We start from the raw sequence: 13,792 nt of genomic DNA, 5'->3' as shown, positions 1-13,792 counted from the left end.
CTTCTCTGGGCGGCACCGGTCAGAGGCCTTGGGCCTCCCTGTAGCTGGTCAGTTAATGGAGTAGCATTAGTGCTGGTCAAAGTTACTGTGCCTTGGCGGGGCTGGGGGTGTTCCCAGACCTGCTTCTCCCGGGGCAAATCTCAGACTAGTGAACAGCTATGAAAGTCCGGCATATGTAAGATGACTTTGAGCATTAATTGCATTTCCAAACAGATTCCATTTTTCAAAGAATACTTTCCATCAAGATTTCCTCGGATGATAGATTCCCTTGGGTGTAAACTCTTTCAGTTCTACAAATTCAGTTCAGGAACTGATGTGTTGAGTAAAATGATATTTGAGATGCTTTCAGCAACAGGAGTATAATATGTACTCTACAATTAGGCAGCTCATCATACGTGTATAAAACGGACCAAGAATGTTTAAAACAATGTTCGTTTAACAAATATTTACTGAGCAGCTTCTCTGAGTAGAGAGAGCCCTGTCCTTGGTCCAGGGGGCAGAGCAGTGAACAGGGCAGGAGTCTGTTCTGGGAGAGTTTACATTCTGGTGTCTAGCATATTTATAGCACGATGGCAAGTCATTTTAAACAACATGTCAATACAGTATAACATCACTGGTTCCGGCAAATGGCTGAGTGCCTGCTCTACATCTAGCTGGCCCTCTTGGGTGCTATGTTGTGTGAAAGTTCAACAGTTCCAACCTCGAGGGGTGTAACGTTTGATTGAAAAACGAAGACCAGTCATCCTCATGAAAGTGGTGCACACGCATGCCGGCCCACCCCTAGCCAGCAGCGCGAATCCAGGGAGATCCCGGAGCAGCATTTAGGTACTACGCAGTGTGACTGATGCCCAGAGCTGGACGACTGGGGCTGCCCTGCTCAGTGCCCATCAGTGCGGCCATCTGCCGTGAAGAAACAGAGCATGGAACTGCAAACACAAAAGGAGCACAAGATAACTCTGCAAGCAGATCACCAAATAACTCTGCCCAAGTGAGACTGGAACAAAGGTGTCGTCAGCACCCATCTTGGACGGTGCGACTCAATTTTTCTTCTTTCTACTTTCTTTCTACTTCTGGGCATTTCGCAATACAATGAAAATTTTATAGCAGAAGATTATAATTGATTTGACATAAAAAATCTCGAGACTTTCCTTCTCGGGGAAACAGTAACTGGCAGGGAGGTGTCTTAGTATGCGGTCTTGGGTTATTCCATGTGGTTGCAGGTTCTCTCTTCTTGTGCCCTTGTCGGGGGGTGGCTTTGGCCTGCGTACCTGTTCTGAGCATCAGGCTTCCCAGGGGCTCGTGAAGCCAGTTTAGTGAATGCTCAGCTTAGCAGGGGCGGCTGCGCCTCTGCTGGCCCCTCTGAATTCAGAGGGCAGCTGTCGCTCCATTTGTTCTGCAGCCCTGGCTCCCAGCCGGCAGGGAATAGGCTTTCAATGGCCCGCCTAGCAGGCACCTCCCCAGGGAGGCCGGCCCTTCCTTCCTCGGCTTCCTCCATCTTCTCCCCATCCCAGAAGGGCCTCCTGCCCCAGCGCCAGCTCCAGCCCAGCCTCCTGTCCAGGGAGAGATGGGGCTGAAATGCCTGGGTACCCCGTGGTGACTGGACACTCCCAGGGGCTGCCCAGGCCTTCTCCACGTGGCCACGCCAGGAGGGCCAGGCAGCTGCTCTTCCCCAGAGAAGTGGGGGGCGGTGCTCGGCGATGGAAGCAGCAGAACGAGGCCGGGTGGCAACTCAGCCCTCTGAGGTAGAGACGCTGCGTGGTGCCCAGCGAGTGGTGCTTTTTGCTCTGGAGATGTGCGTGGGGCCCTGTTCCTGGTTCTCCCCGCCATTCCCTTGATGCCTTCTAAGTGGTCACGCTAATGTCGCTAAGGGGGAAAGGGACCAGCCCTGGGGGGGAATGCCCGGCTTACCTCGGCCAGATGCTGGGCCTCCTGCTGGGCAGGCCAAGGATGGACAGGCTGCGGGTGGGCGTGGGCACAGCCGATCTTTATTCTGCACACGGGATGGAGATGCTCCGATGGGGAGGTTGGCGGTTGGTCGTCTTCGTGGAAAAGGGAAAGTGAAACAGACCTCGGCGCGTGGAAGAAAGGTGCTTTTAGAAGCAGGGAGAGGCCGGGGACCCTGCAGGTGAAGAACTCTGTGGTCACTGTGCACGGGTAGTTTCTTGTTGGGTGATGGAGGCCATGATGTTTGAGGTGCAAAAATGTGGCATTGCTGAACGCCTGCTGGGGGCTGTTCTCTGGCCACTCTTGTTCCAAACTCGGGAGTCAAGTCCGTCCCAGAGCCAAGGTAAGAGTGACATGCATTTTTCTCTTCCAAGTTCAAGGCAGGCAGCCTCTGGAAAGGCCGCCGAGCCATGAGTGGTGAAGCTCCTTGGCTCAAAAACACCCCTGAGTAAACCAGACTCTGAAGAAGGGTCCTGTGTTCTCCTTACCCTGAAGAAGGGCTCTGGGTCTCTCTGTTTGTTCTACAAGTGTTACAAGAATTAGTGGGTTACGATTCCACCGGCTTATTTCATGGAGCGCTGCGTGGTCCAAGAAGAAGTAAGGACATTTTGTGCTGGTCAGACGGTGTGTTCTGAGGGCATGCTCACATTTTAAAATGGAAAAATGTATTTGTCAGAATGACAAATGTGCTGGTGTCTGTGAGTGTGCTGCCCGCTATTCATGTCTCAGCCTGGGAAGCCTGGGCTGGGGAGAGGCTCCGGCTGGAACAGTCCAGGTGCTTCCCTGGCCCTCCCCAGGGATTCTCGCAGGCCACTTCTGGAACAAACTTTACCCTCGAAAGAGCTGGCTAATTTGAGTAACGTATTCCTCCCCTACGAGGACCAGGGCTTGATAACCCCCAACACCCTGAGAGGGAAATGCCCAGACCAGACGCAGGGCGAGAGACCCCTGGGGCCCTCACATCACATGGGCCGTGACACCCGTCCTGCCTGCTGGGAAGGCCCATGGCAGGAGAGACCCTGAGACCTCCTTCTCCATCCCATTGCCACGTGGGGGAAGGGCGCTGGCTCTCGAGAGGCCACTCGAGGCACCTGGAGACCCCCAGTTCCCACTGGCCTCAGCCTACTGATGAGGCCATGCTGGTTGAGGGAGGCCCAACCCCTCCTTTGGCCCCCATGACCCCCCAGCCCCCCACCATGGGACCCCTGGGCACAGGGCTAGCTCAGGTGTGGAGCTGGGCTGGAGTGGGGAGTGAGAGGGTGGATGGGCGGGGCAGCCAGGGAAACCCCTGGGAAGGGGGTGCTTACAGATGCCCAGAAGGTGTGGAGCCTGCGCCCGGGGGGGACCCCACGCCTCCCTTCTAGGACAGCTCCCGTGTCGCTCCACTGCTTGCTTTGTGGCTCAGCCTTGCCTGTCTCAAAGCCTCATCTGTCATGCTCTGAATCATCACATTAAGTGGGTGATTCACGCCTCACTTCTGAGTGTCATCAGGGGCTCCCTCCCTGTCAAACCCCAGCCTCCGAACTGCACCCTTTCCCCCTCCCTCCCTCCCACGTCTCTGCTCCCCTAGAGCAGGATTTCTCCAAGCAGTTATAACGTTCTCTGTCACCTCCATTCTCCCCCTAGGGTGCTGCATGCCCCACTGCAGGGGAGCACCGTCTGCATGGCCACAGTGAGGTGTGCTCCTAGGAGTGGGGCACTGCAGGGTCACACCGCACCCCTCCAGCTGGACTCAGTTCCCCTCACACGCACGGGCCTGCTCTTGACACCAAACCCAGGTCCCTCCCTGTCCTGCAACCAGAGCAGCTTGCACATGGGAGCAGTCATACCCTCCGGGCTTCTGTGATACCTCACCCCTCTCCTCCTCACTCCCTGGTCCCCTGACCTCTCACCCTTGGAGGGCTCCTGGCTCAGCACAGACACCTTCAGTGACCTCATGAACCCCAGGGTTGAAACTCCATCTGCACCAAACCTTCCACATCTTTGCAGAGATGGGACCTCTCTGAGCTCCAGGTTCACAGTGCCCACTTCCCCACTACCTTCCCTGGGATGTGCAACCGTGTGTTTATGGTTTCCTTTGCTGTGCAAAAGCTTTTAAGTTTCATTAGGTCCCATTTGTTTATTTTTGTTTTTATTTCCATTTCTCTAGGAGGTGGGTCAAAAAGGATCTTGCTGTGATTTATGTCACAGAGTGTTCTGCCTATGTTTTCCTCTAAGAGTTTGATAGTGTCTGGCCTTACATTTAGGTCTTTAATCCATTTTGAGTTTATTTTTGTGTATGGTGTTAGGGAGTGTTCTAATTTCACTCTTTTACATGTAGCTGTCCAGTTTTCCCAGCACCACTTATTGAAGAGGCTGTCCTTTCTCCACTGTACATTCCTGCCACCTTTATCAAAGATAAGGTGACCATATGTGAGTGGGTTTATCTCTGGGCTTTCTATCCTGTTCCATTGCTCTATGTTTCTGTTTTTGTGCCAGTACCATACTGTCTTGATTACTGGAGCTTTGTAGTATAGTCTGAAGTCAGGGAGCCTGATTCCTCCAGCTCTGTTTTTCTTTCTCAAGATTAAATGCACAAATCTTAACTGTACATTTCATGATTTTTGACAAAAGCATACACTTGTGTGACCCAAGCCCCTATTAAGATATAGAACATTATCATCACCCCCAAAAGTTTCTTCATGTCCTTTTCCAGCCAACCCTTGCCCCCCACGCACACCCTGAGGTAGCCACCATCCTGACTTTTTTCCACCACTGGCTAGTTTTTCTGCTGTAGAGCTTGATATAAATGGAGCAGGAGCTCTTCTGCGTAAGGCTTCTTTCACTCAGAGTCACGTGTGGAGATTCATCCACGTTGGTGTCAGTGTTTTGTCCGTCCTTGCTTAGACTCCGCCCCTGCACTCTGGCCCTACCCTCTCCCTTATTCCCCATGCCCCGCCCTCCCGCTCTCCAGATCACCTTCTTTCTGACCTCAGGGCAGCAAAAAACAAAAGCAAAAACAAACAAAAAAAACAGCACTTGCTGTTTTTTCCGCCCACTCTTTTCCTCATTCAAGCGTCACCTCCACTTGCCCCTCCACTCTAAAGCAGCCCCGCCACTGCCTTTTCTTTGCAGCACTTGTCCCTGTCTAAAATCATATTTATTTGTTTACAGTCTCTCCCCACCCCCAGCTAAACTCAGTGAGAGCTTGGCCCAGGTCCTCTTGTTCACAGCTGTACCCCTGGTGCTGATATACCATGAATAGTCTTGAATGAAGGGGTGATGAGTGAGTGAACATCTGAATAACCACTGCCAGGCAACTGCCTGCTCTTTCTTGCAAATCTGACCTGTAGGTGCACTGTAGGAGGCTGGCCCATGACTCCTGGAGGCTCCACGTCTCCAGTGGGGCTGAACGGTGCCACAGTCGTCACCCAGCTCGTGCTGAGTTTGCCCCTGGCACAGGGAAGAGGCACTCTGGACGATGGGTGAGCAGCAGAGGGCTCTGGTTTGGCCACAGGCAGATAGTCTCCTGCTCAGCAACAGTACAAAGGGAGGCTGGAAGGCTGGAGGGCAGGCATGGGATCCCCTACATGTAGGGAGCAGGTCCCTTTGGTGTTTTGCCGTCTACTTTTCATCCCCTTTGGTTCCCACAGGACCCCAGTATTCGCTTAAGCATCCAGTCCATTTCTGGTGCGCAGCCCCCAGCACACTTGCTTCTCTGTGTTCGCAGTTATGGAAAGCATTTGTCTCTCAACAGGCAGACGACCCAAGAAATCATCCACGTTTTACACTTAACCATCAAATTACAGCGAATCAGCTAAGACACGTTCGCAAAAAGAACAACTGCAAACCACACTAGTTTCAAGATATCAGCTACTTAGGAACAGGTGCCTTTTCCAAGCTTATTCTGCAGATATAAGGCTGCACGGTAGTATCAATTCGTCTTTCCGAATTCCCCTGTTTATTCATAGGTTGCTATTTTGCATGGCCATTTCTAGATAGTCTTTGTTGCCAAGAAGTAATGCGCGACGTTCAGTCGGGTTAATAGACCAGGCTGCTCAGTTCTGCCCGCCCACCCCCCCACGCCCCCCGACGGTGTCATTTGGGCCTCACCCCCCCCCCCGCCCCCGACGGTGTCATTTGGGCCGTCTCCAATTATGAGCTACACTCCACAGCCCCGCTAGAAATATCTGCCTTTAGGCAGAGTGAGGTTTTTGTTTTGTTTGTTTAATACTTTTCTCAGAATAGATTCCCTAAATGGTTTTATATCGCCAGGTCACTTTAATGGCTCTTCAGCTTACCAATAGCGAGCGCTTCATCATAGGCAGGAGGAGTAGTACCTGGCCCTCCTCCCCAACTTCGGCGTTTGGTCTGTCTTTACAAAGTACCTTCTGCTGGGTTAGGGGGCTGCTCACAGACTTGGATGAGATGGTAATTTCCTGGGGAGGGCACTAGATAATCTCCTGGCCTGGCATCTAAGTATGCAGAACCTGGCTCCTGACTCCGAGGGGCGCCCCTCGACCTTGACCTCCCTGGAGGCGAGACTGCGTGGACTGGGAGTCCCCAGTGCCCCGGGAGGGAGTCGGTGCCCAGAAACATCCGTCTGCGGAATTAAAGCGCGAACGTGACCCCCTTTCCTGCCCGGGGCCGCAGCGGGGACTCCGGGCTTGGGGGCCAGCGGGGAGGGAGGTGGTCTCAGCACCGCCGCTCTCTCCACCGTCCTCCCATCCCCTGCGTGTGTTCGCGTTCCAGGGAGGCCCGGGACAGCGGAGGGGGAGCGCCGGGTGGGGCGCCCCGGCGGGGCGAGGGGGCTCGTTCGCGTTTATTATAACTTCCCTCCCTTTTAAAGGAAAGCTATGCCCGGAATCCGGGAGGTGGCGGGCGAAGCCGGCGGGGAGGACTTGACCCGCGCCCGCCGCAGGCCGAGCTCGCGTGTCCCCCGAGACAAGGCGGCGCGGGTGGCGCGGCGCCCCCCCTCCCAGCGCTCCAGCGTTGGGCTCCCAGCGCCTCGCCCGCCCCCGCCCACACCTCGTGGGCGGGGCGTCTCCCCCCCCCCCCCCCCCCCCGCCGAGCTCTCCGGCCGCGGCCCCCACCTCCCGCTCGGGTGGCTGGGCCGGGCTGGGCTGGGCTGGGCCGGGCTGGGCGGCGGGCGGAGCGGCTCCCGGCCTTTTTTGGGCGTCTCCTCGCTCCGCGCGGACCTGCGGGAGGGCGTTCGGCGGGCGGCGGCGGCGGCGGCGGCGGCGGCGGAGGCTCTGGGGGTCCCGAGGCGGTCCCGGTTCGGCGCGCTCGGCCACCATGACGGGAAGGTAACTGCCCCCGGGCGGAGGGCGCCGCTGGCCAGGGAGGGGGGCTGCGCGACAGGACCCCCCGCACGCCCGGAGCCCTTCCCGCACGCCGGCCTCGCGCGTCCCCTCCACCTCGGCCGCTCCCGGGCGGCAGCGCCGGTCAGGTCAGCGGCCCCTGCCCCGCGCGTCCCGCCCTCCCGCCGGCCCCTGGCAGCGACAGGTGAAGGGCCTGTTCCGTCCCCCGAACCGCCTGCCCGCACGACGGGGCCGTGAGCCCCGCCCCCTCCGGAGAACCGGGGCTCAGGGTTCAGAGGGGCGGGGACTTGCTCAAGGTCACAACCAACTAAAGGGCAAGGCGTCAAAACCCACGCTGTCGGCTTCTACCAGCTTCCCTGTGTGATCCTGTGAGGCTTCACCTCTGGAGCCTTCTGTAAGCCAGGAATGGTAAAAATGGTAAAAGGTCTGTCTGGGGGCCTGGCCAGAACTGCCCGCAAACATAGGCTGCGCGGGGATAGGCTGGGGGCAGGAAACTCCTCCAGGCCTGGCCCAGGTTCTGCTCTCATACCCCTTGTGGCCATTGCACAGATGGGGTGACTGAGGCCACAGAGCCCGAGTGACTCACCAGGCCAGTCACATGTCCACCAGTTCCCGGCCAGTGTTGGCCTCTGAGGCCCTTTCTGGAACGTGGCTGGGTACAAGTGCGTGACTCACGGCTGGGTGGGAGGGGCTGGTCTCTGAGGTCCGGGCGCCCCCTTCCAGCCAATCCCTGGGAGGAAGATGCTCTTCTTCACCACCCCTTGACTTCGGCAGAAGGGTGGAGGGCACCCTGTGGCTTTGCTGGGGAAAGGGGCTTGGAGAGGCAGTGCCCAGGAGTGGGGAGCGGCCACTCGGGACAGGGTGGGGGACCCAAACCTAGGTGATGTGCAGGGCGGTCACCCAGCCTGCAGGGGCACATTGATCGCTATTAAGGCTGTGGCCCCGAGTCTTAGGGCAGCCCCAGGAACCAGCACGGATCCTGTCACCTGGGGAGTCCTGTGCTTCATATGCGATTTGCTGCCCACTTCCCAGACCCCCTGTCCCGACCCAAGTCTGTGGACAAAGCCAGCTTCCAGCGCTCACCCCTCCTAGTGCTCTCGTGTCCTCCGGTCCCTCGCAGGGCGCCCCTGCGGCTGCCTCGCTCCACACCCTCAGAGCTTCCGGGGAAAAGAAGGGAGAGAGAAGGACAGGGACGGAATCAGGAGCAGCGACAGATGGGTGGTGGGGTGGGGGTGGGATGCGTGGCAGGTGGTTCTCCAGGCGCAGAAGAGATCGTAGGGCAGAGCCGCAGGGTGCCAGCTTCTGTAGCAGCTTCTGCCCAGATTCCCCGGGTGGGCGTTGAGGCAGAAACCCTGACGCACCTCTGTTCCCTCAGCAGGAGTCCTCTCAACCCTGAGTCCCGGGGGTCTTCCAGGGAGAGGGGGCCGTCGGGTCAGCCAGACGCAGCCCGGCGGGAGAAGCTGGGAAGGCAGGCGGGGGGTGGGGTGGGGGAGCAGAGGCCAGCCTGCCCCAGCTGCTGCCTGGCTCCAGCGGGCTCCCTGAGCCTGAAAGATGCTGGTCGTCAAGTGACACAGGGACCAGAGTGAGCCTTGGAAAACACTGAGTCGGGTTTTTCCTTGTGAAAGTAAAACTGCTCATCTTAGAGAGTTTGGAAAAACCCAGAAACAAAAAAGGTAACAGAAACATTAGAAGAAAGAAAGGAAACACCAGCAGTTCCACTCCTCAGAAATGCCCTCAGGAACATTTTGGTGGCTTTCTTCTTTTCTTGTGGTGTATTCTCGTGCTCATTTGTTTTTCACAAGCTGTGAGTGGTCTGTGAGCACAGTGTTCCACCCTCCTTTGAAGATTGCCTACCACATGTGGCGTCCATGCCAGGGCTGGCTAGCCTCCCCTCCCCACACAGGCATAGGGGCCAGGCTGGCAGAGCAATGGACATTCAATCTTTGGGGTGGGCGAGGTTTTTCCTGTCCCAGAAGCTGTGAAGTTTCATTTTCACGCCACTGTGCCCTCCACACGTCCACTGCCCCCACGAGATGCCAGGGCAGTTCTCACACCTGGATGCTGGTTCTCCGCACATCATCCCTTGCTGCCCAGACCAGGCTGACCTTTGGAAACGACCCTGTCCTTGTACACCTCATGCACCTTCTGGGGCTGTCCCTGCCAATGGCGTAAAGTGCCAGCCCTCCGTGGGACTGGAGCAGATGAGACCAGAGGGAGGGCAGTGGGGAGCCACTGAAGTGACCTGGGGTGACATGCATGACCAGGCATGTCACCCCATGCCTGGGGCTGCTGAGGAAGAGAAGGGGAAGGAGACTGGCCAGGAGGCAAGAAACGGGAGAGCCTCTGCTTGGCAGCTGTGGGGCTGGAGAAGAATAGACGGACTTAGGGGACCTGGGGGGTGGAGTCTGGACCCAGGACGGATCCAGGAAGAGGATGCCCAGTTTGTGGTGGCAGGTGTGGGAGTGGACACAGAGCTAGTTTGGGCCATGAAGCATTCGAAGAGCTGTGGTGAGTCTAGGGGCAAACCCTGAGACTGGACATGAGGGCCTGCAGGCCGGGAGAGGGCTGAGCTAGGGCGGAAGAGTGAATGAGGCCTGGAACGTGGGCGTGGTTGCCTAGGGAGCAGCTGTGCTGTGGGAAGAGGCTCAGCCCCAGCTGCAGCCCTGGGGACTCCGGACCTTAAAAACACCGCATCTTTGTTCCAGCTGAAGGGGCCTTTGGCGTCACCGGTTTTCAAGCCCGAGTGGGTTATGTCCCCTACCCAGGGACCTGGCCTGGCAGCAGCTGTCTTCCAGAGGGAGCCTGGGACCTGGTGCTCGCAGCAGTGTGACTCAGTGGCTTGGCCTACCCACCAAGTCCCACCCACCGCATGACCGGCATCCGCAGAGGCTGCCAGATGGCAGCTGGGTCCCACGCTCGGTGCGGTGCAGAGTGGGGCTGCTAGAGCCCTCTCCTCACACCTGCCAGCCTCCCCCGACCCCGATGTGCTCCCAGCTGCTCCCCACCCTCCTCAGGAATACGGCCAGTGACCCCCTCAGCAGAGGAACCTGCCGAGGTGCAGCTAGGGTGGCAGCCAGAGCCCTCAGGACAGCACATGGGGCTGTGATGGAGTCGAGGTTTTAAGCCCAGTGGGAAGCAGGTGACACGGGATGTGCAGCTGAGGCCTGAGCCCCAGGCTGGGCCCCGCCCATGGCCCCTCACCGCCTCCCTTTTCCTCTGCTTCTAGTGTAGACTCCCCTCTCTGGCTGGCCTGACCTGTAGTGTGTGCCCAGTTCCGTGCTATAACGCCTCTACCTGGGCTCACTTCAAGCTACCCACGTGATGTGAAGCAGTTCACGAAATTCCTGAAAACTGAGCAGTCAGCAGTGTGATCTGGCCCAGGGTGGCCCCGGCACGCCGCTGTGGAGAGGCACCAGGCGTTCCCTGCACAGCGGCTGGCCCGCCTCTCCGGCGACACTGCTGCTCCCCGCTCCCACCTACCACACGCAGATTCTCACTTAAACCCTCCTGGGGGCTTCATTTCTAGGTGGGGAGCGGGGCAGAGGGAGGTCCCTGAACTGTGCTCCTTGCTCTGTTTATTCCGATCTTCTGAATTTCTGATGATGTCTATTTACTCGAATTTCCTGTGAGGCAAGAAGGTTGGAATACACCACTCATCATCTCAGGCAAAGGATCTGGGCGAGTCGTCTTCGGCCCCCCAGTGAGGTTGACTCTGGCGGAGACGCTGTTTGTGGTGGTGTCGCTGGCTCCCCTGGGGGTGGCACTAACCACCCAGCCGGAGAGGCAGCGCCATCTCATGCCTTGCTGGCGGCTGCCCTGGCCCTTGTCTCTGCCCTAGTAGGTGACATAGTTGCATTCATCGCTACGTGTGTGCTGCTTAAACATTTGAGATAGGAATCCCATGCCATGAAATTCACTGTTTCAGAGTGTACAGGTCAGTGGCTTTTAGTACATTCACCACGTTATGCAAACATCACTACTAATTCTAGAACATTTTCATCACTCCCAAAAGAAACCCATTTGCAGTCAATTTCCCCCCCCGCCCCCCCCCCCCCCAGCCCTTGGCAATTCCTAGTCTGCTTTCCGTCTCTACAGATTTGCCTGTTCTGGACGTTTCATATAGATGGAACCGTACATTAGGTCACTTTTTTTTTTTTTTTTTTTTTTTTTTTGCCTGGCTTCTTTCATTTAGCATCATGTTTTCAAGGTTCATTTATGTTGTCATATGAATCAGTACTTTGTTCCATTTTTTAGCCAAATATTCCCTTATATGGATATACCACGTTTTGTCTATATGTTCACCTGTGGTGGACATTTGAATTGTTTCCAGTTTTGGCTCTTATGAATAATGCTGCTGTGAACATCCCTATATATATTTTCTACTTTCTGGAGCAAACACCTAGGAGTGGAATTGCTGAGTCACATAGTAACTCTGTGTTAAATTTTTTGAGGAATTGCCAAGCTGTTTTCCAAGTAATAGCACAACTTTTACATTCCCACGAGGAACGTGTGAGGGTTCCAGTTCTCCACGTCCTAATTAATACATCATTATCCGCATTAGTAGGTGTAAAGTGGTATCACATTATAGTTTTGACTTTTATTTCCCTAGTGACTTGTGACGTTGGACACTTTTTCAGGTGCTTATTGGCCACTTGTATATCTTCTTTGGAGAAATGTCTACTCAAATTCTGTACCCATTTTAAAATTGGATTCTTTTTATTGTTGGGTTGTAAGAGTTCTTTTTGTATTCTGGATATTAGACACTCGTCAGATATGTGATTTGCAAATACTTTCTGCTGTGGATTGCCTTTTAACTTGCCTGATAGTGTCCTTCAATGCACAAAAGTTTAAATTTTGATGAAGTCCTATTTACCTATTTATTTTTGATGGCTTGAGTTTTTGGTTTCATATCTAGGAAACTGTTACCTAATCAATGGAGATTTATACCTATGTTTTTTTCTAGGAGTTCTTTAGTGTTAACTCTAATATTTCAGTTTTCAATCCATTATGAGTCAGTTTTTATTTATTTTTTATGAGTCAGTTTGTATATATGACCTGAAGTAGAGGTTTAAAATCATTCTTTTTCATGTGGTTATTAAGTGGGTCTAGCATCATTTGTTGACAAGACTATTCTTTCCTCAATGAATTGTCTTGGCAGGCTTGTCAAAAATCAATTGACCCTGGATGTATGGGATTATTTCTGAATTCTCAATCCGATTCCACTGATGTACGTGCTTATCCTTATGCCAGTACCATACTGTTTTGATTACTGTAACTCTGTAGTAAGTTATGAAATTGGGAAATGTGAGTCCTCTGACTTTGTTCTTTTTCAAGTTGTTTTGAACAACTATTCTGAGTCCCTTGCATTTATTTCCATATGAATTTTAGGATTAGTTTGCCCATTTCTGTAAAAAAGGCAGTTGGAATTTTGATACGGATTGTGTTGAATCCATAGGTCATTTTGGGGGAAAGGTATTGCTATCTTAACAATGTTAGGTTTTCTAATCCATGAACATGGGATGCCTTTCCATTTATTTAGGTCTTCTTTTATTTCTTTCAACAATGTTGCATAGTTATCAGTGTATAAGGCTTATACTTCTTTGGTTAAATTTATTTCTAAGTATTTTTTCTTATTTATTTATTTATTTTTGGCTGCGTTGGGCCTTCGTTGCTGCGCACGGGCTTTCTCTAGTTGCAGCAAGCGGGGGCTACTCTTCGTTGCAGTGCGTGGGCTTCTCATTGTGATGGCTTCTCTTGTTGCAGAGCACGGGCTCTAGGCGCACAGGCTTCAGTAGTTGTGGTTTGTGGGCTCTAGAGCACAGGCTCAGTAGTTGTGGTGCATGGGCTTAGTTGTTCCACGCATGTGGGATCTTCCTGGCCCAGGGCTGGAACCTGTGTCCCCTGCATTGGCAGGCAGATTCTTAACCACTGTGCCACCAGGGAAGCCCCGTATTTTTTCTTTTTGATGCTATTAAAAATGGAATTGTTTTATTAATTTTATATTCAGATTGCTCATTGCTAGTGACTTTTTGTATATTGTTTTTTATCCTGCAACCTTGCTGAATTAATTTACTAGCTGTAATAGGTGTGTGTGTGTGTGTGTGTGTGTGTGTGTGTGTGTGTCAGGGGGGAGTTCTTTGGGGTTTTCTATATATAAGAAAATGTGATGCACAATTAGAGATAGTTTTACTCCTTCTTTCCAATCTGGATGCCTTACATTTTCTTTCCTGCCTAGTTGTCTTTGCTAGAACCTCCAGTGCAATGTTGAAAATAAATGAGAAGGCTGGATATCTTGTCTTGTTCTTGACCTTAGAGGGAAACCTTTCAGTCTTTTACAATTAAGTATGATGTTAGCTGTGGTTTTTTTGCAGTTTGAAGAAATTCCCTTCTATTCCTAGATCCCTGAGTTTTGTTTTGTTTTGTTTTAATCATGAAAGGTGTTGGATTTTGTCAAGTGTGTTTTCTGCATTCACTGAGATGATCATGTGGTGTTTTCCCTTTATTCTACTGATATGATGTATTGTATCAATTTTTTAATGTTAAAACAA

The 13,792-nt window shown here is 53.6% G+C and overlaps 1 protein-coding gene across 2 annotated transcripts in view; it reads left to right on the top strand.

Annotated features, from left to right (window-relative positions):
• Positions 1–1,529: 1,529 nt before the first annotated feature.
• The window catches only part of LIMS2 (LIM zinc finger domain containing 2), a 41,223-nt gene continuing 28,960 nt past the window's right edge, over positions 1,530–13,792 (top strand). The window contains exon 1 of one of the 2 annotated variants that reach the window (XM_060153076.1): positions 1,530–1,742. In XM_060153076.1, the coding sequence (XP_060009059.1) occupies positions 1,576–1,742 (167 nt within the window). In that variant the 5' untranslated portion in view covers positions 1,530–1,575. Of the gene's footprint in view, positions 1,743–7,057; positions 7,230–13,792 lie in introns of those variants that run through there. The other variant, XM_060153078.1, reaches the window with a different exon arrangement.

The sequence above is a fragment of the Lagenorhynchus albirostris genome, chromosome 6, assembly GCF_949774975.1.
Source record: "Lagenorhynchus albirostris chromosome 6, mLagAlb1.1, whole genome shotgun sequence".
In the NCBI taxonomy this organism is placed as follows: Eukaryota; Metazoa; Chordata; class Mammalia; order Artiodactyla; family Delphinidae; genus Lagenorhynchus; species Lagenorhynchus albirostris.
Note: the sequence above shows the minus strand (reverse complement) of the source record. Positions and strands in the feature narration are given on the sequence as shown.